General features: G+C 41.6%; 1 protein-coding gene and 1 long non-coding RNA gene across 2 annotated transcripts; one reads left to right on the top strand and one right to left on the bottom strand.

Annotated features, from left to right (window-relative positions):
* The first annotated feature begins 194 nt into the window (after positions 1 to 194).
* Positions 195 to 2,042, top strand: LOC122967514. Its single transcript, XR_006398622.1, has 2 exons — positions 195 to 439; positions 984 to 2,042. It is a non-coding gene; the product is annotated as an uncharacterized LOC122967514 (long non-coding RNA).
* On the bottom strand, positions 1,586 to 20,210 carry s1pr2 (sphingosine-1-phosphate receptor 2). The gene is made up of 2 exons (XM_044332197.1): positions 19,630 to 20,210; positions 1,586 to 4,740 (listed from the first exon to the last, which is right to left on the bottom strand). The coding sequence occupies exon 2, from the start codon at positions 4,606 to 4,608 to the stop codon at positions 3,493 to 3,495; it is 1,116 nt and encodes a 371-aa protein (XP_044188132.1). The 5' UTR covers positions 4,609 to 4,740; positions 19,630 to 20,210; the 3' UTR covers positions 1,586 to 3,492.
* Positions 20,211 to 20,955: the final 745 nt, after the last annotated feature.

Raw genomic sequence — 20,955 nt, forward strand, 5'->3', positions numbered from 1 at the left:
TGTGGACTGTACCACTGCAAAGATCTATGGGTAAAAACAGCCAATCAAAGGGTTATAATATAACGCTGCTGAATTCCTCGTTTTATAATACGAAACACATTTTGTATGTTTTATATTTATAAACTATAACTATGACTGATATGTGGTTGTATCTTGGGAAATGTAATTTTCTTGAAATGTCAAACTAACTTCACCTACCCCTATTGTTTGCCAGATGTTGTAGACAACTGACCAAGCGGAAGCAAATCTGAATGTTGTTTACTAATGAGCAATATTAGCAATAAATCTCTGCCTTTCAGATATTGTCTGTATCTACGATTGAAAGCATTTCATATATGACGCAATGCTTTCAGTGAATGACGGTGTAAATGTGTTAGTGCATGGAGACAGCGGTAGATAACTGTATAGTGTGATGTGTGTTTATGATTCACCTGGCTGGGTAATGTTATCTCTCTATCTCTATCTTTTATATGTAGTATATATATGTATAAATTTGAGCGATGTCTATGATTTCATTTGGCAGACGTGTAGTTTTAAAAGTATATGGAGCAAAGATCCTTCAGATATGTCTAGCCATGTGACTTTTTCACCACGAGGTGGCACTATGTCATCGATAACTTGAAAACAGTGTGAGTCTAGCTTTCTCATGTTCCCAAATCATGGCTTTGAATCGTCTCCCTCATATTGTCCATGCAAACCCAAATATGAATACGTTTACCATCATTTTCCTTAAGTAAATTCAATCTACAGACCTACATTAACTGAGCCGTGATCATTCTTACAGTTTATTATAGTTAATTCTCATACTGGCCACTCCTTTAAAGGAGTACCTCTTGCGCTTGTGTGTATGTACTATATATACATAATCTAACAGAAATTATCAAGTGTGTTTTTTTTTTGCTGTAAACTATGAACTTATAAACTCACATTGGTCTAGTGTGCCATCTGGCTTGAATGTTTTGTATATACAACTTCACCTACAGGTTTCTGAGTCTGATGTCACATCCTGCAGGGCACTGGAAAGACTTGGCAGACTTCCTAGCGGCGCAGCCTCCTGGGGCTGATTCAGCCAATGTTCCCACCCAGGAATCCTGGACGTCTGACAGAAAACAGACCCAACTCTCCCAAGGCCACTATAAGTCAGCCTCTCCCCTCACTCCAAAGTCTCCCCCTTATCCGAAAACCTCTCCCGGGGCCTTTCTTTATGCTTCTCTCAGACAAACTATCTTACAAATAGACATGCTTCTTCACCGCACCCCATGTTCACTCTCCCTGCCCTCTGCCCAGCTTCCCATCATAGCCTTGTCTTGCTTTGGCCTTTGAGCAATTGGGACAATTTTATTAGGTAAGACAGCCATGATTAATAGCCAAGTAGCATTTGCATGTACAATTTCAGGCTTTCATGTTGAAGCTAGTTGTTTTCTGACCTTGTCTGAGCATGTTTGGATTAAATGCTTCATCTTGAATACTTCTCAGATGTCAGTACAATAGGGAGTCATTCCAGGACCTGCACATATACTACAATTAAATGTTTTTAGGCTTTACAGATCAGAAGTACTAGTAAACTCAAACACACAAAAACAGATTCTGTCAGTATTTTTTTTATTTTATAAAAAGGGAATGCAATTAACAAACGTTTATGTACCTACATTAGTGTTTCAGATTGTACCGATTTAACACAGGCAGCGTGCTACTGGACACACAAGGCTATTGCACACAGGACATTTCATACAACACAAATTATACAAACTGTACAAAGATACGTACAACATACTTACAAACATACATAGTTATTTATATATTTATAATAAAAAAACATAGTCAGGCAACACAATGAAGTGATAGGTACACAGATTAAAACACCTCTCCATCTGAAAAAAAAACTGGGAGAAAGCAAACGTCACTGAAGCTGCCAAAGTGCTTTTCACCATTTCTACTTGGCCATCTAAATGTAAAAGTCAACAAGAAAACACTGAGGAAGAGAAGAGTTTTTAAATGTGTGTCTACAGGAAGAAGGCTAGTTTAACCCTGAACAACAGGAACCGGACAATGAAAAACAGGACTTCCTATGACTGAAGGAAGTTGCGTGTTGTAGGAAGTCAGAGAATGAGGATGAAGCTGACCTCCCAGGGGGCAGACCCCCCCCCCCCCCCCCCCCCCTTTGCCTTGCCTTTGAAACCGGATCTTCTCCCATTTTGTAGGCGTCTTTGGAAAGATGAGACGTATTAACACTTTTAGCTGCACAAGGCATATGGCTAGCAGATTAAACCAGGATGTTCAAATTCAACAAATTATTGTTTGTGGTGCTATTTAAGACTTCACAGTGAGATTGACGGACCCTGTTCATCCCACTCTTTGCTCACTTGGTAATTCAAAATGATGATCAATAATACTGTCAACAATGGAGCGCCTGCCCCAAACACTTCATACATACATTCAGCCTAATTCCCCAAGAGGAAGGCACAAACAGAAACAGTACATTGCCAGTACGTTGCTACAACACTGTCAGGACATTGGTCCCATTAGTCTGGACAACTGTCATTGAGTAAAATTCATCAGTGCCAACTCACTTCAGGAAATGTGCTTTCTGATTAGGCCTTCCTCAAAGGAAACTGTTAAGATACAAAAGACAACAGTAAAAGCAAGAGGGACAGATTATGAGGACAAATGAGGGAAGGGGTGTTAGTGATGGAAGCTGGAGCTGGAATATATCTTAAACATTAGCGCTAACAAATGAGTTAGAATTTCATGCATTAAATGTAAGCAGATTATGTAAGTTTGTTGTACTTAATCAAATGATTTTAAGCAAGGTTATATAGGGAATATATAGCCCTGGTTTTATTGAGGGAGTAATAATTTGGCTTCTATGGAATGCAGTGCTGAGTGAAGTTGATCACTGCCTCCGGTTCTGCAAAGAATTAGTGATAAATATGTAGGCCTAATGTATACATATATCAGTGAAAGAGTACTGTGGTTAATTCTTATAAAGGACAACAATCTCTGGAGAAATCTACAAAGTGTGACTTTGCGACCTTTGTACTGATGCAGATGCATAGGCCCAAAATAGTTCACCAGAGGTGTGATATCACACACATTATAATTCTGTTTTTTGGCTTCTAATATGGGTTTACATGTTAAGAAAGAAAAACAAAAGCAAGACAGGCATATACATGAAAATGGTTTGCAACTCCATGTTAATTTATCAGAGTACCCATGACAAAGCTATTTTCACATTTCTGAAATTTGAATGTTTTTTACTCCCCTGCATGGGTGAGTCGATTGAACGCTGATTGTGGATTCACACAGTTTTGATTGTAATACGAAAAAGTCTGGATTGTAGAACACAATGCCAGACATCTTTGTTCAGGATGTGCTTGCTTCTTTTTTTATATCTCTTTGTCTCATCACAGTCTCTCTACTTGATATACACACACCTGCACACATACATACACACACACGCGCACACAAGCACCCTGATGCGTTTGCACCACATCAGACACAGGTGGTACAATCTTGCATGATGGGTGTGGTCTGGTGTTCATGTTTGTTGGTGCAGTGTTCCAGAGAGCTGGAGCTCCTTAGAGGGACCAGACAGCGGTCAGCTGGTCGTCCACTTTGCAGCACCCCCCAGCAGCACAACACACGCAGAAACTCTTTTCTCATGTCCTTACTGCGCAGTGTGTAGATCACTGGGTTAAGTGCTGAGTTCAGAGTGGCAAAGCCAAAAAAGATGTCTGCTTTGGAGAGGATAGGGCATAACTGTATCCTGCAGGATGAATCTAGGAGGAGGATGGTAAAAGCAGGCAGCCAGCACATGATGAAGACACCCAGCACTATGGTGACTGTTTTCAAAAGGGCATAGGCCTGTGAGTTGGTCGCTTCCTGGTGGCTGGAGCGTACAATCAAATAGATCCTCACATAGAGAATGAGAATAGAGAGTAGTATCAGGCTGAAAATGGTGACAACAAAGAGGATGTATTTCTTTGAGTAGAGTGGCAACACGGCTGAGCATTCAGGAAGGTTGTTAATACAGTTCCAGCCGATGATGGGAAGTCCTCCAAGCAGGATGGAGGTAACCCAGCAAGCTCCTATAAGGAGGAACATGCGGCACGTTTTGTTGGAGCCATACACCTTGACCTTGGTGATGGCAATATATCGCTCTATAGCTATCGCCAGCAAGCTCAAGACTGAAGCTGCCAGAGCAATAAATGCTGTGCCCTCCCGGATGAACCACTGCACGGGTACCAGCTCAAAGGTCTTTGACCCAGATAGAAAAATGTTGGCTATGTAAGCCGAGCCTGCCAGCAGATCTGAGAATGCCAGGTTGCCAATGAAGAAAAACATAGCAGAGTGGAACTTCTTGTTGCGGCAGACAGCAATGAGGACCAGGAGATTCTCCAGAATGATGATGGTGCAGAGTACCACGATGACAATGTTGAGGTTGGTTAGCACCTTTTTATCCTCACTGCGTTTATGCAGGTCCTGGATGGTCATGTTTTTAGCAAATGCATAATAAGAGGGGATCAGAGTCCGATTGTAGTACTGGGAATACTTGTTCTTCATGGTGACAGGGTGGTAGAGCACAGCGGCTTTACAGCAAAGATTCATTCACACAGTGGAGTTATGCACAGTGTCTAAGCCGATAATCATTGCCTTTAAGGAAAGGACAGGAAGAGGGCCAAGGCTGGGAGGGAGACTGCCTGTCCCACAGTCACGTCTCAGGAGCTCTATGTGGGTCACCTGCAGACACACAAAAAGGAAGAAAAGGCTTAGGTTACTGACAAGGGAAATTTTGTTGCACTAATGAAATAAACAGTGACAAAGCAAACATACATTTTTAGTAAAGCAGTGTACTTGCCAAAGTCAGTCCTCTAGCAAAACAGAGTATCCAGGCAACAACCTATTCCTCAGTACTCTGTAATCTGTACTCTGTACAGTGGAAACTTAACATATTTTTAAATGTACTTGAAGAGGACTCCATTGTAATGACCCAAAGTGAAAGGGTGGAGGAACAGCAATTGAGCAGAGCTGAAAAACAAAACCCCCTTGATATCATATGTCCTTGAGGCAGTTTAACAGATAAACAGGTTTGAAAGATTTGGCATTTACATTTATAGTAAATCTCAAACCGAGCACCCACACAGGAAGATAGTTGCAGCTTGTCGCAGTCTACAAGGAATGGAAAACTAATAATTCATTGGCTTACAAGAAATTTGTATTATTATCATAAAAAATGACTCTGGGGGGAAACTTTATTTTGCTCTGAGGGTAATCAACAATCAAAGATCTTCCCTGCACAGGCAGAGATCATCTTCAGGTAGAAGAATAACTGCTCTATGAGGCAGAGTGCTGGTGCTTAGACAAACGGCTCCACTCGCAGACTGAAGAGGACATTCCACTAACCCTGTCCGAGCACTCGGCTGTCAACACACAGCATTGTTGCGGGGAGCAAACCATTCCACTCCAGTGAGCTACCTCTTGAAACTTCAGCATAGCTTGTGGATCAGCCACATCTCTTCATCCTGACCTGCCCATTTCAGCCGGTTCACAAAAGCAAAGTAACAGCAAATCAAATAGATACTTGAGAGGCAAAGGTGGGAACTTCTCTGACAGCATGATCATAATAATTCCTACACACACACACACACACACACACACACACACACGCACACACACACACACACACTCTCACAAAATTAGATTATGTATTCTGGTGCTTTATGTTGTTATAAACACTTTTTAAAAATCATCAAAATCTACAAGCAAACAAGTACATAAACAAGCTTACAAGTGTGAAGCCAATGCAGGAAACCTTTGACCTAATAAAATGTAAACTTATATAATTACACAAATCTTGTGAATCACTAATGTGGCTTCAAATTACTGAGACAACTGTTTTAAAAAGGAGAAACCTATAAACCAAATGAAATAAAAATGGACTGCAGCTACAGGGCTGAAAACAAAGGAAAGTTGGAGGCTCTGGAAATCTAATTAGAGGTGGAGCTGGTGTTTTAAACCTGTCAAAAGTAACAGGATCCCTCTGCAGGCTAGCTCCAGAGGTAATTCAACACTGATGCTTCCACTGCTTGTCTTCACAGCTACACTGGATGGCTGCAGCAGCTATTAACAGGAAACCTTTAGTCAAAACTGCATGCTGCATGAGGCAGAACCTCTACTCTGTCTGTTCTGCTAGGCTTTGACTCAAAACCCGAGAGACTGAAAGATGGAGAGGGAAACGAGACAAAGCCAGACAGAGAGCATGCATGTGGAACGGCATCTGGACACAAAGGCAGGAATCTGAAACATCACTACCATGACGTGCCCACACACACAAACTCATCCATGTGACGTGTGGCACCACACAGAACTTAACTCTACACGTGCACAGACATCTCTTTTTCACACCTATTGCTAAATGTGACAGATGTAGACTAGTGTAGCAAAGCCCCTGCATACAGGCGAATTCAACACACAGCTGTTATTGGTTGCCAGTAATAAGCAGCGCACTGTTTCCTCAAGCAGGAAGAAAGAACAATAGTCTCCTTCAGCGTGCAAAGCATTGCCCTTCAGCCTTAATAATGGGACAGCACACTTCCATTTGGCTGCTGTGTCTGTATCATAGCAGATATTTATTTACAGTTGAGCTCTCCCTTATCAGAGCTCCTGTATCAGGACGGCTGGTCTACCCCCCATCCTCTTAGCTCCATTAATAGACACAAATAGCAGGCTTGAGGCTGAGCACATGTGCCAGCTGCACCAGCGTAATTACATTAGGTTGCATTATTGCAATGTGTAATGATTTTATTAATGTAAAAGTCATCTGATATAGACCAGCTCTGTATCTCCACAGTCCCTGCTGAGGGAAAAACACGCTGGATTCACTTCGTTTATATTGGTTTTTCTCTCAGCTCTGCCAGGTTTTCTCAGGAAAGTGGACTTTCCATGTGTTGTGTAGACAGCTTGAGGTCCTCCTTTCACCAAGGAGTCCTTGCAGTCTGTCATCAAGGGATTTCACAGTGTGTTTGTATGTGTGTGTGTGCATGTGTGTGTGAAACCTGATGGGCTGGTTTGCCTAGAGCACTGTCTCGTCGCAGCCCTGCCCCTCTACCTGCCGTGTGCCATTCAGATGTTTCAATGGTGATTGGCTGACAGAAGTGCAGACTTCCTGCTATGTAACCCCCCTCTTTCCAAACCCATCCACAAAATTGTGCCCTGTGTTCGACCCAGACATCACTGTCACAGTTCCACAATAGACATAATACATTGTCAAACATTTTGTCACACTGTGTCAACCAATGACTATTTCCTCACTAAGACAATGGACAACAACAGCAGTGCAACTCCAAAATAACCTCACTTCACTATATCAACTACTTCAGGTATTTAAAAGAAATTGTATACTACTGTACTATACTGCTACTGTTTATAGAATACTAAAAGTATACTTAGTATTTTATGAGGGTATTATTTCAAAAAGAACTAAAGGTATTATTATTTTAATTATGAAAAATTTTGCACCTCAAAATTGCTCAAAAGTATATTTAAATAAATTCATACATTTCATATCAAATGCTGTGTCTCATAATTATTTTTGGAACTTTCTGCTGTATATGCTTTTGCATTTAATGCATATATGCATTTAAGATATACTGTATTTCAATGTAACTTAAATATAATTTATGTGCAATTAGGTTGCATTAATAGTTTTTAAAATTAGACTTAAACAATACTTTAAATGCATTACTTTGTGACAGCATATATAAGCGCAGCTTGATTATTCAAAACTGGAATTTGTTCTCAAGTTGTTCCATAATGACTTAAACATCATGTAAATATAGCATTTACATAACCATAATAGAGCAATGCATTTACTAAATATATTAAAGTTGTATTAAGTTGTTCCAAAGTAATACATATATGTAAGCATATAGATGTTGGAAGTAAATGTATTTAAAGTACTTTTTAAAATTGCAAACAGGAGTTTTGTTTGTTGCACAAATGTCATAGCACTGTGATGTAGGTGGTAGTGTAGGTGGTTGTGTAGACGTTTAGTTTCACAAATAATACAATATCCTGTCAGGATTTCATAGCAGAGCTTAGGTGCTGTAATAGAACATGATGAAAGAAATAACTGTGGAAAGGAAGTTCAAAACGGATGACAAAGAGACAAAGGATGTTTAACAAGAGATACAGATCTGTATCATAATAAAATCTGCACCTGTTTGTCATCATTTGAGAAATAGTTCAGAGATACTCTTGTAGTGCAGGTTCACATGAACACCATCTACCAGCTTCACAGCCATGCCTACTTTCACAACCACATAAGCGTTGCCAACCATGGAACCACAGTTGCATAAAAGGTGCATATAGTGCACATATGTTTTTGCAAAAACAGACCCAAAAACAGATCCAAAAACAATTGATGGTTGCTGCTGAAAGCTGACCCTTATTCTTTCATAATCCTAACAAGAGACAGAGCTCCCCTCTCCATCATGGGAGTGAGGGTGGCACAAAAGCCACAGGTGTTTTTCTCAGAAACACCTGATAAGCCCTAATTAGCAGAATGTCTGCTCACCAAAAACCAAGGCAACGCTGTCCCACTACAACACCTGCTACCTGTCACACTCTACTTAAACCTGGCTCTACTTTCTCTGGGGGAAAGCACTTAAAACAAAGACACAGCATGCATGCCCATATTTCTGTATACTCAAACATTTTGGTCTACACTGTCATAAATTGCTGGAAAAATAAGGCCAAATTCTAACAGTAAAGTACCGTTTCTAAATATGGTAAAATACCGTAAATTTTGATGGTTTTGTAGCCAAAACCAATAACAGATATTAACAGTAGGCTACTGTAAGATTTGACAGTAAAATACAGTATTTTCATTTTCACTACCGCAGTAATGGAGGGACAGAAACCACATTCGGCCATCAACATCATTTCATCACCATTCATCCCCCTCTGCGGTATCAAATAAAAAGGTCAGGAACATCTCACTCAGAAAACAGAACTACATTTGTTCATCAGAAAATTTTCATGTAGTTTTCTTCAACAGCTGGAAGTTTGAATTACTGGTATTTAAACATTATTTTCACTGCTGTTTGCAAGTCTAGTTTAAAGATTATATTTGGATGACTGTTTTCTCTTACACTACATATCAGTGAACGCTAACGTTAGACCAGCCTGATCTATACCTATAGCTTGTTTATCCCACTTGCATTTCATAATTAATAATAGATTTCTATGTAAAGCTCATAACAGTTGAAGTTGATTCAAATATGAAACCAATTTGGTTAAGATATTTTGGCTGCTGAGCCCCGAAAGACAGAGTGGAGTGGTTATATTGGTTATTTTAGCTCAACCACAAGTGTTTTTACGCTGTTGCTAGGTCGCTGAAAGGATTCTGTAGTTTGTTGCCAAGCTGTGCTAAAACCTGGGGCATAATAGGTGATTTCCAGGCAATACTGTTTACTCATACAAGTGTTACGTGTTGTTTTCAGGAATTTCAGCGCGGGAAAGTCATTCCTAAGAAGACAAACAAGCTCACAGTGAGCTCATTACCACTCTTCTAAAGAACTTCAGAAAAAGTTTGTTAGGTAACCTTTTGCAAAATATTTCTCTCTGCCATTAAATTGTTTAATTTCTCCTTCTATGGCTCTGTGCTTGATTTTTTCTCACTCAGTGAGCTGTGAGCCTGGAAACCTGGATGCTGACCTTCTGCCAATTAAAACAGAGGACATGTTAAGGCATTAGAACATTTTTTTATCCTGCAATCTGTTTATTTGTGCTTTTAACAGTAGTTTGCAAAGCAGTTTCTGTGGATGTTTTGCTGGCAGCTCAGGATATTCTAATTAACAGATTTACATTGACCCCCTGTAGAAGGGCATGAACCTTGAGAATTATATTTTTAAACATACTTAAATATACTTGACATATTTGAAAGCCTTTGAATAAATGTTCACTTCCAGATGTTCAGGGTTGCGCATTTTTAAATGGAACACTGAGCTGATCTCATTACTGGACCATTAAGATTGAAGACATATTGTTAGTTACAGTATATGTCTGCAAATAATAGTTGTTTTTATTAATATGAATAAGAAGAAAACCTTTCAGTTGTTTACTGTAACATTTACAGTAAGAAACTATTAATGTAGATTACAATACAACACTGTAAAAATACTAAATAAAATTACTGCAGGCCCAGCTACACAATCAAACTGTAAACCTCATATTCCACAGCAGAATACTGTTTTGACAGTAACTAAATTCCGGTAGTGACATTGTAAAAAAAAAAAAAAAAGGTACAACACTGGCGACCACAAATGCCAGCTGTAGTTTACTATAACTATTGTGGGTAAATTTGTTACTGTGATAAGAGCGGTGCCAGTTTACAATAGCTTATCTTGTTTCCATTTGAATTTGTTTGCTGTTTGTATAAGCAGAAGAATCACTTTTGAGAAGCTTGTGGTCTGGAACATCCTGTAACACATCTTTTTCCATCTGCCCTTCACACTCCATGCACAGAAGCCGCTGTAGTGGCAACATTGTGAGACAGCATGGCCGAGTGTTTCTTCACAGAGCGTCCTCTAAAATGTCAGTAGCATGTGACTATAACAGAAATGTCTTTGTTAGGAAAAGTTAATCATATATTTAAGGAGATTTAATGACTTCCTGCACTCTCTACGAGACAGTAGGCCTTTCTTGGAATAGAGACTTCATCTCTCCTCGGTTTTGAGAGCAATAGATATAGATCATGGATACACAGAAAGCATCTGCTGCTGTGATTTGTCCTTTCCTGTTCTCCTCTGCTCCCAGTATCCACCATCCTCTAACTGACCTGGCCACCAAAGGACACACTGTGGGGTGCTGCTCACTCAACCATAATGACCAGCACTCATATGAGGAAGAAATATAAAGGCTACAGGGAGATTGCAGCTGTGTGTGAGGCATGGAGATTGTCTGCTAAAAAGCAAAACAATGCCTTAATTCTTAACACTAAAATAGGATATACTTTTAAAGATGTCCTCTGGGGTATTCCCACTGAGGTAAACCAAAAGGTTTAAATGTATCTACATATAGCAGAAGTACAGCAGAAGAGCTGAACCTTCAGAGAGGAAAATTCCATATGCAAAAGACAGCAAGGCAATCAGAAAGTTCCCCAAGTCAAGTGTTGACATGTCAGACACACAGGAGACAACACAGGTAACTATTTCCACCACAAAGTTTCACCACCGCTACCACAGTAGCTTCATTTCTAAGGAAATGATAATAGCGAAAGATGCAACACCCACAGCTTTTTTTTTCTCTTCACTTTTCTGTCTCTTACTTTATCAGTGTTGACATACTATACCTTCTTATATTTAAACAGCCAGTACAGCCCTCCACTAAGCTGTCAAACGCCACTGCATACATGGATCTGTTAAGGAAGGCCCTATTTTGCATTGAGTGGCTCCATGCAGTCATGCTGAAAACATAGGCACGGACTGTATTTGCTGGCAGGTGGCTACAGCGTCTCTCTGCCGCTGTGTCTATCGCTGAGCCCCGGGGCTCTGTGTGTGGAATCTTTTCACATTAGCACAGCAACACTATTGATTGACCGCAGTCAATTTCCAGGAAAAAAAACATTAATGTTTCCAGACCTAGTGTAACTGGGATGAAGAGGATTCATGTTGCTGCTGTGACATGACTGAGCACAGACTAAATAGTCACACGTAGTGTCTCTCATTTAGTAGTGTCTCTTCAGTATGGTCGAAAAAGGCCCCGAACAGTCCTCACATCCTCAGTCATGACTGTTGAAACTTATCTTGAGCTGGCTCTGTTATCTATGTTACGTGCCTCAATGCAGACAAGCGCACTGATAAAACTGATGCCAAAATCAGTAACGATAAAAAAGGACAGCTGACATTAAAAAACAGTATTTTTAAAAACAAATCATGTTTGAGGTCAAACTGAAAGCATCAGCAACCTCAACTTCCTACTGTGGTACAACGTACCATTTGCTATTCAGAGTACAAATACACGCACTTCAAGACCAGACCGCTTCATTACCAGCACTACGGTACTGTACTACAGTACAGCACTACTACAGTCATCCACAACACTAAATGCCTCAAAAAGCAGATTCATAAATGCTCTCTTTAGCAATGGACAGGCAGCATTAGAGCAAAGAACTTCTGTTCTTCCTCATCTGTTTGACTAGATAATTACAGGTGTTTACTCATATTTTCTGCACACAGGAAATCAAAGTAGTAAAATCTAGAGACACTGACAAATTCTGGCAGTGATTTCACTCACTGCAGCCTTGTACTGTAAAAAGGAAAGCGTGGGCAGTGTGCGGAGGAGTAAAAATACTGGCATATACGTTGGTACAGTCTGTTATTTTGAAACACCAGCAGTTTATGAAATCACCAGACAAATAAAAACTAGGAGTTTCAAGGGGAAGTGCAAACGAGAAAGACGAAAGCCTGTTTTAGTGTCGCGCTGAGACTTGCACAGTCGTGAGGCAGGACAGACAAGAGAGATATGAGATGGGGGGCCTGCAATATCTCACAGTTCCTAGCTTGGAGAGGAACTGAACAGGGGGAATAACAAATTTAACAGAAAAAAAAGACTTGGCAAAGAAATGTCTGTAACTTGCCAAACCATGTCCCAGACATACACAAATCAGATCCTTTTTTGTGACTTCAAAAAAATATATAAATATATAAAGAAGTATTATGCTATCACAAATTTGCATCAGTGTCATGATAACAGCATCATGGCATGAGATGAGCAGCAAAGAACAAACAGTTCCTTTTTATTGACAGAATAAATGGTTCCCTCTTGTTTTTTCCACTCTGTTCTAGATTTAATTTTAGCATCAAAAGCAATCCCTCTTCTGTCTTTGTCCGTTATATGCTAACACAATCATGCTTCATTAAAACTGTGTATAAGCTGCTAGATATAAGGGGAGTGGGTGTCCCCAATACATGTGGTTTCATCATATAATTAGGGATTACCCTTTTGCTCGTCAAACAGTTTGACAGTTTGGGTACAGCCTCTCGTGAGGGTCCAGTCTGTCAACACAGTTCTATCATCAACAAAAACGTTTTTTATTGTGTGTTTTGTGGTGACTCATCTCGTCCTCTCTTCTTCTCCTCAATCGGTTCATCTCTGCAACTTTGCAATGCATGTGTTTATTTATGGCAGCTGTTCGTGTGCTGTGGGGCTCTTAGAGTAGCGGTGAGAGGAGCTGCAGACAAAGAGCTGCATAAAGAAGGGCATCATAGAGCCTCAGGAGCCAAAGCCCGCATGACCAGCAGACACCCTCCTCCCCCCCCAGTCTGTCCCACTGGGGGTGGGGGGATCTCCAAGAGTGGCGCCTCAGAGGCAATTACTATAATATCTTCACCCTCTGACCATTTCTGTCAACTTAAAGTCACCGGCTTCCAAATTATTCATGTTTTTTATATTGCTCTATTTTGCATATTTCCCTTTTATGCTGCTCTTGGATTTGCAGAGCCACACCGTCCTCACTCTAACACCCCCTCCTCCCCTCGTATATTTTCAACTTCACCACAGACATCAAAAGACAAGGCCATAAAGATGTCATTAAAACATCAAAAAGGATTTATTTAGCACACATCTGGGGCAGACATGTTCTTATACTCCCCTATTAAAGACTTCATTACAGCACATGCTGTGTGCAATCAGCTCTCCATTCAAGAAACTCTGGAGCTCTGTAGCAAGAAACTACTGCATGTGCATCTTAAATCCTCTTGTCAAAATGTGCAAAAATGTGTGATGTTTCATGCAGCTTTACTAATAATTTTTTTTTAAAAAAGTATGATTATCATCCCTATCATTAACGCCTGAAGACACATTTATGTATTTCTACAGCATGCAGAATGTGTAACTGATGTGCAAACTGACCTGAGATTTTCTCATCACGAAAAAGGTGAAAGGTTCTCAGAATTCAAGCTTAACATGGTAAAGCAGCAAACCGCACATAAAGATGCTCTGCTGAGAATCAGACGGGTTTGCATGTGTAAAGGTGTAAGCTAGAGTTAACCACATGGAGCCCTTAACACTGGTACAGGACATGTGCACACAAACTGTTATGATGCAAAAAGAAGTTGGGTCAGGTGTGGCTTGCCTGCATTAGAAACCTCAGGTCTGAGGGCTGACGTGTGCTTGATTCAAGTTTCAGTCACAATGTCCTTCTCACACCTTCCCATGTTCTTGTCTTTACAATGAGGTCTCCCCTAATGAATGGCTTTGAACCCTCTGTTAGGTCTCTTTTGTCCTCCTATTCTACTCTGTAGCAAGACCTTGAACTCCACCCCTTCTCATGTTCTGTTGCCTTGTTGGAAAACTGTGAGGTTGCCGTGAGAGAGCTTGTGATTGTTTGTTGCAGGCCGTGTCAAGAAACACAAGACATGACAACATATATCCATGCAACTGTGTATGTTTGTAGCGAGGAGAGTTGCTGTGACTGTGACACTCAAGTTTGTTCCACTCATGTTGCTGTGATTTCCAGTGGATCGTGACAGAAAGTCACAGGACAGCATGGCAAAATCAAAGACATAGCAGAGGAGAGGGCAGGAGAGAGAAGACACTGTCGACAAAGCAAAGCACCACACAATGGAAAACGATACCATCTACACAGGCTAACACACAGGGGGCACAAAGCCGCCCTGACTGCCTCTGCCTAGCACCCGCTGATAAGATGTTAAATTGATGGAGGCCCTCCATCTCTCCTCATGGTCCAGCATAGAAAAACAGCTCCAGACTACTCTGGCAAACACAGATCCATTAAACACAGCTCTGTTGTTGGAGAAAAACATGGTTGCCTGGAGAGGGAACATTGTTGTGTCCACACATTTCACAGTGTTTCCTCTATATTTTATACAATTTAAGGATTTCTTGCTTTAAAGAGCAAATTTATTTCTTGAAAATCTCTTGTGATGTCAACATTCATAGGTCTCTTTGTGAATGTAAATATAATATATTTGCACACAGTTACGACTTGCACTTAAAAACTAGTGACTGTATGCATGAAAAGAGACCTGAGGGTATTTAAAGTTCGAGAGTTTTGGAGGCAACAATTTTCCTGGCAACATTAAGTGAGTAAAAAAAAAATGTAAAGAATTGGGCCCACAGCAGCTAACTTTTTTGTGCGGATTCACTGTGCCTTATGCAAGGTTTGGGTAGAGTGACTTGCCAAAGGACATTTTGCAACAATAACTGGTCAAAAGTGAGTATTGCTGTGTGGCTTTTCAGTGGGTATGAGAGAGCAGCTACTTGACTTTGACCGAGGCGCGGCTCATCTGAAATGTTTGAGCAGTTGTCATATTAGTTTAAAGTAAACAGCATCCACTTCCACTCAATCTGTCTGTTCCAATGGAGCAGTCTGGCCTCTATCATGACCCGGCTTGTGTTTGGCTGGAGGTTAATTCCATCATGTCTTTAAGCTTGGAAAGACTAATGCCGAGGCATTTGCAAGATAAACAATCTCAATGGCTATTTCTAACGAACAGGCTATCCCAAAACAAGGCTTATTTTTAAATCTAAAAGAGCTTGTTAGAAGGAGAGATGTTAACTTTCAGCAATTTCCACACGAAACGAATGGCTTCAACAGGCCCTTTAGACCTCTGAGCTCCAACTGGCTGCATGGGACAATTCAAAATCCAAGAAAACTGTTTCCAGCTTACTCCTGGTTTTTTGGGGAGGTGGGGTGTTGAAGTAATCCTGTTGAGTTTTCCAGCTGCACAAACAAAGCTGACTGGATAACAAAGGCTTCCAAGAGAGAAAAAGAAAGAGGAGGAGGAGTTCTCCAAAACCACAGCATCTCCATGTGTACCTGCTCCAAGATTGCTCTGGGGTGCAGCGTTGAGAATGACCAGAAATAAGGAAACCACGACATGACCACACTGATTAAGCCCGCCGCTAGAACAGACAGTATGAGGTTGTTCCCATCCAGTTCATAAATCACACTGTATAACCCAAAGAGAGGTTGCAAAGTGCCGTTGATCCCATCCAAAGCCACAGTAGTAACCAGAGACCTTCTATTCAATGTATTTGTCAACTGTATGAAAGATTATGTGTAACATATAGAGCAACATCGCAAAAAGCAAAATGCCAGTCAGAGCTCTACAAACCATTTTTAGCATTATTTCCAACTGGCAGCATTTGGGAACAAGAGCTGGCCCAAGCTTGAAATGTGACAGAAGAAAAACAGCCTTATCCCCACTTTAAAAAGCATCAGGAAATCCTGGCATGCTGCTACAAGCATCAGCGCCTGGTCATGGGGGGGTCTTATAGTTTGTCCAAGTCCCTCAAGTGGAAAAGGAATGTAACAGGAGACTTTAAAGCTAATGGAGTCTTTCATTGGGTAAAACACCTTCCTAAAAAAAAAGTCCGCCAAGTATCAGCTTATGTAAATGTTTATATGATAATCCGAACAGAACTGACATCATCTTCATGCAATTCAGAAAGGTTGTTTTGAAAAGGAGAGACAGATAGGTTAAGTAAGTGTGCATATGTATTCCTTCTACCTGCCAGCAAAGAGCAAGCACAGTCTTTAGTGACATCCTTTTCCTCAACCGTGTTCACTTTTTTTTTCAAAGGAGATATTCGCATATCTAACTATCTCAGATGCAGGTGCCTTGGAAAGTATCACTTCAGTCATGGGAAAAGGAAGATTCTGCACCCTGCTCTTGTTCAGCATATTAATGTTTCAGTCCCTCTGGACCTTCTTCAAGAGTATTAGAGTATAGAAGAGTTCCTTTCTCAAGACTCAAGCGTGTTCACAAAATGGGTAAAAAGCAGCAGAGGACGCCATATTTATTTCTCCGCTCTGAGACACTCCCAGCTCTTGGCTGTGAATCAGAAACTACATGCTGTCAGCTGTGTGTTGTGACTTGCGCTTCGGCAGCTTGTGAACAGAAGGCGTTTATTTTGCTCCAGCTGCCACACCCAAGGAAAGTGTTTTTCAGGCTAAGGGGGGAGTACCAGCTAGAGCAACTCTTGAGCCTGTAGAACACAGATGGCTGTCCAGGCACAGTGCTATTAATATCACAGAGAAAGGGCCAAAAGCAATGTAAAAATATCTGCATTGTCTCCTGTGATCTGTCATGCTTCCTATTCTTAAGTTATGTATTGACCTCTGACTGGTTTCATTTAACCAGGTAAAAGCCAGGACGCCTCTGGCAAGTCACTCCTCTGATCTTTCAATGTTGTTACCCCTCGGATCAGGCTGAATAAAGTGGTGCGTGTAGACAACAAAAGAGAAGTCAGTCTCCCTATGGAAAAGCCTTCTCGCTGCTTCCTATTAGCAGACCGCTCCCAGGCCCAAGCTGAAACCCGAGCATCCTTCAGGGATCGACACCACCCACCCGCCACCCATCTCCGCCTTCAACCCCCTAGTGACCTGTCCCAGTAAAAAAAAAAAAAAAGTCCCACAAATCCAGTTCCCACCATAGAATTATCATTAATTTATTTATCCGTCCATGCACTTACACATCTATTTATTTATTCAACTCATCTATTTGTCTCCATTTCTCACGCTATCCCTGGCAGTTCCCATTGACAAGGGTCTGATTACAGTCATCTCGTAGAGGAAAGCGGGGCCACTGAGCACAGTGAGCTGGGTCAGCAACACACAGATCCTCAACGCATGATGTCATGGGCCGCTGGAGTGAGCCAGTCTCCCTGTGCCCTGACAGAAAAGATTTTAGAGTTCCTCTATATAGACTAGTAAGACTAAAACCATGTGTGCTCCACAACTCTGCGAAAGACTTGCATCTGCCTGGAGCTGTGGGGTGTCTGGCCAATAAGGCTGCATGGATCTATTCGCAGCACCCTGGGGTTTCTCTCATCCTGGCCAAGGATGGTGAAGAGTGTGAACGCGTGTGTGAAGAAGCCTAGCTGTGGTCAGGCCTGGTGGAGTGGCGGGTGTTGTTCTGGTGCAATGAGCCATGTGGTCACATGGGCCAAATGCAGACGGCCGGCTGGCTGTATCATGCCCTGTATCATGCCCTGTCTCCATCCGGTCCAAGGCATGCTGGGAGAAGCACCTGAGTCCCAAGACAGCCGTGTACACCCCAAACAAACCAAGCTGCTCTCACCCAACACTGACATCAGTGAACCTGCTGACAGGGCCTTCCGCACTTGATAGTTCTCTCTTAACACTGCTGAGCATGCTTCCTCTCCTCCCCCTTTCATGATGTTATCAAAGATAACAAGATACTTGCTAGTCTAAATTTAACAGGCTTTGTAGCATCCGTCTACATTTCACAGTCTGATTTCTCACCCACTAACCTCAACCAAAACTCGAGATAATGTCAGCACATTCGCAAGCCTTACTGCATTTAAGACAACCTGCTAATGAGTTCCACACCGTGCAGGCTGAACCAGACCAACCACAGGATAAAGGATGACGGATGGAGGCTTTTATCTGGGCAATAAACATTAGTTCCCCCACCTTATCATCTTATCTCACCGTGACTTGAGGATTCTCCAACAACAGGATGCCTCACTGGACTGCTGACACCTACCTCTCTGCAGGGTTTACTCTTTAGGAAACACCAAGCAGCTGTTTAGTCAGTATGACCTTATAGTGGTGATGAGATACTGAACTGGGAAGAGATACAGAAAAGTTCTGCAAATATTCGCAACAAATTTAATTTCAATACTGTAAATATACAACTACAGCACATCATTATAATAAAAAAATGCATTGTATTTAAAAGGTGTATTCAATTCTTTTTGCTGGTGTTAAATCTCTGACAACAATATACTGTAATCTCTTAAGACTTTGCATGTTAAAGCTCTGTGCTGCCTTTCTCTGGGGAGCCCATCTCCAACCCAAGAGATTTACTCCGGTGCATGAGGATAATGGGGGCTTTTGTCTTATTAATACATCCTTTCAAAACAATGCCTTCTTTAGAGTGACGGATGAACAAGCCTCAACACCATCGGAGGGGTCAGAGCGGGGGGGGGGGGGGGCACAGCAGGCTGCGCAACGGCTCTAAGGAACTATGTGTGTGTGTGTGTGTGTGTGTGTGTGTGTGTGTGTAGTGTGTAGTGTGTTTGGAGGCCCCTGCGAGGACGCGCCTGCGATGCACGCAGCTCACCAGCCTCTGACAACATGATGCAGCAGACTGCACTGACCCCACCGTATGATCTGTGCTATAACCCCTGAGTGTTAATATTTAACACCGCACTATGTTATTCATTAAAACACACACACTGTGTTTAACAAACGCAGCTGTCACATCTGAATCCAAATATTCACCCTGGCTGAAGGCTGCAGTGTTTCTACTTGTGTTGCCATCCCGCTGTCATGGGTGCTTGAGAGTCCACGGCACATTTTTGAGTTTTTGAGCGTCAATAAAGACATTCACTTTATTAGTTACTGGTCGTTGATAGCCTTATCAGGGGGAACTTCATAAAGCTGACGTGTAAAGGTTTACATGCTTGATTGTTCAGCCTAACAAATTGAACAAATTAATAATAAACTGTGTACGTTTAATTTTTTTTTTTTACAGTAATACGCAAGACGCACTAGATCCTTTTGTTAGGTTGCTGCAGCACATGTATATACACTGTCATACACAATATTTTTGAGAAGGTGCCATTACTTACCCCATGAGAGATACGGGCTACTACAGCAGCGAATATACTCTCAGACAAATGTTTGTCTCCAAATGTCCTCACATGTGGTCACCGGTTTCCACATAAAGTTTAGCGCTTTCCCCTGCTCCGGTCGAGAGGCACCGATGACAATCAAAACTTTGGTGGCGGACTAGACGGCGTGTCTTGTCTAGTCAATGGTAAATCCATACCGGTCTGTGCGCCACCGCGGAAACAAAGCAAAAATCACTGAAAGCTCGAGAGAAAAAAAACCCAAGAAAGTAAAAAGTAGATGTGTGATGATCGCACTTTCTCTCTTCTCGCTCTAATCCAGCAGTCCGTCTGATTGTCCTCCTGGCTCTCTCTGGGAACAACAGCTCCACGGGGCTGTGGAGCGTCGGGGAGGCGCGCACACAATACGCGGTCACACACACGCACACACAAACACACACACAAACACACACCCACACACACGCGAGGCACAGTATGGAAACGTCATAGCCTATGCCCATAAATCGCCTCAGCGTCTAAAATCTAAGGTTGATGCGGATTTGTGGACAACAATTAATATGGAAAATAGTTTTAAGCCTATTTCTGGACCGTTCCCCCCACTTTGGAGCACACAAATGAAGTCCAGATGTTCCACCTCCACACTTCCTCTCTCTCTCTTAGCAGCATGAACCAGAGTCCTCACTTTTCAACTCATCCTGGCTCAGTTTCCCTTGTGAGCAGTGGCCAGCTGTAAATGCATAACCTACCTATAGCTCCATGACAGAAATAAACATCAGCATTTAACCTGCGCCTGCTTCTTTAAGATTTTTGTTTTCCTAGCTAACCACAATTTTATTTATTGTTTCTGATGAGTCATTCCTGTAATTTCTACATTTATCCCTCAGGTCTGGGTAGCTATAATAATGAGGGGTGAGGTGAAGGTAAGTCAGGGCTTGTTAGTCATCAGGGCTGCACCTAGACATACAGCGGTGCAGGTGCTGGATCCTGTGAAAGAGCCTCTGTCCAACCCCAGAGGAGGTAATAATGTCTTCACAGTCATTACGCTGAAAGCCAAAGTCATCCCAAGTGGCTATGATGTCATGTGTCTGTGATAAGAAGATGGAGCTGTGTAATGTTGTTATAGTTTATTACTTAGGCTGTCTAACAAAACATATAGGAGCTACCTGGCTTCTGTGTTTAGCAACATTTATTATGTGAGCAAAAGAAATAATCAAAAAGAAATAAGCGCTATTAGATTTTAATTAGGAATTGTGTGCAAATTTGTGTTTTGTTTTTTCAATAATGGACAACTCATGCTTGAAAAAAAGGTGAAAATGAGAACGGAAA

The sequence above is a fragment of the Thunnus albacares genome, chromosome 17 (genome assembly GCF_914725855.1).
Source record: "Thunnus albacares chromosome 17, fThuAlb1.1, whole genome shotgun sequence".
NCBI lineage: Eukaryota > Metazoa > Chordata > Actinopteri > Scombriformes > Scombridae > Thunnus > Thunnus albacares.

Bases quoted from the DNA above. Each gene is read 5' to 3' on its own strand.
- s1pr2 (XM_044332197.1), bottom strand. From the start codon at position 4,608: ATGAATCTTTGCTGTAAAGCCGCTGTGCTCTACCACCCTGTCACCATG.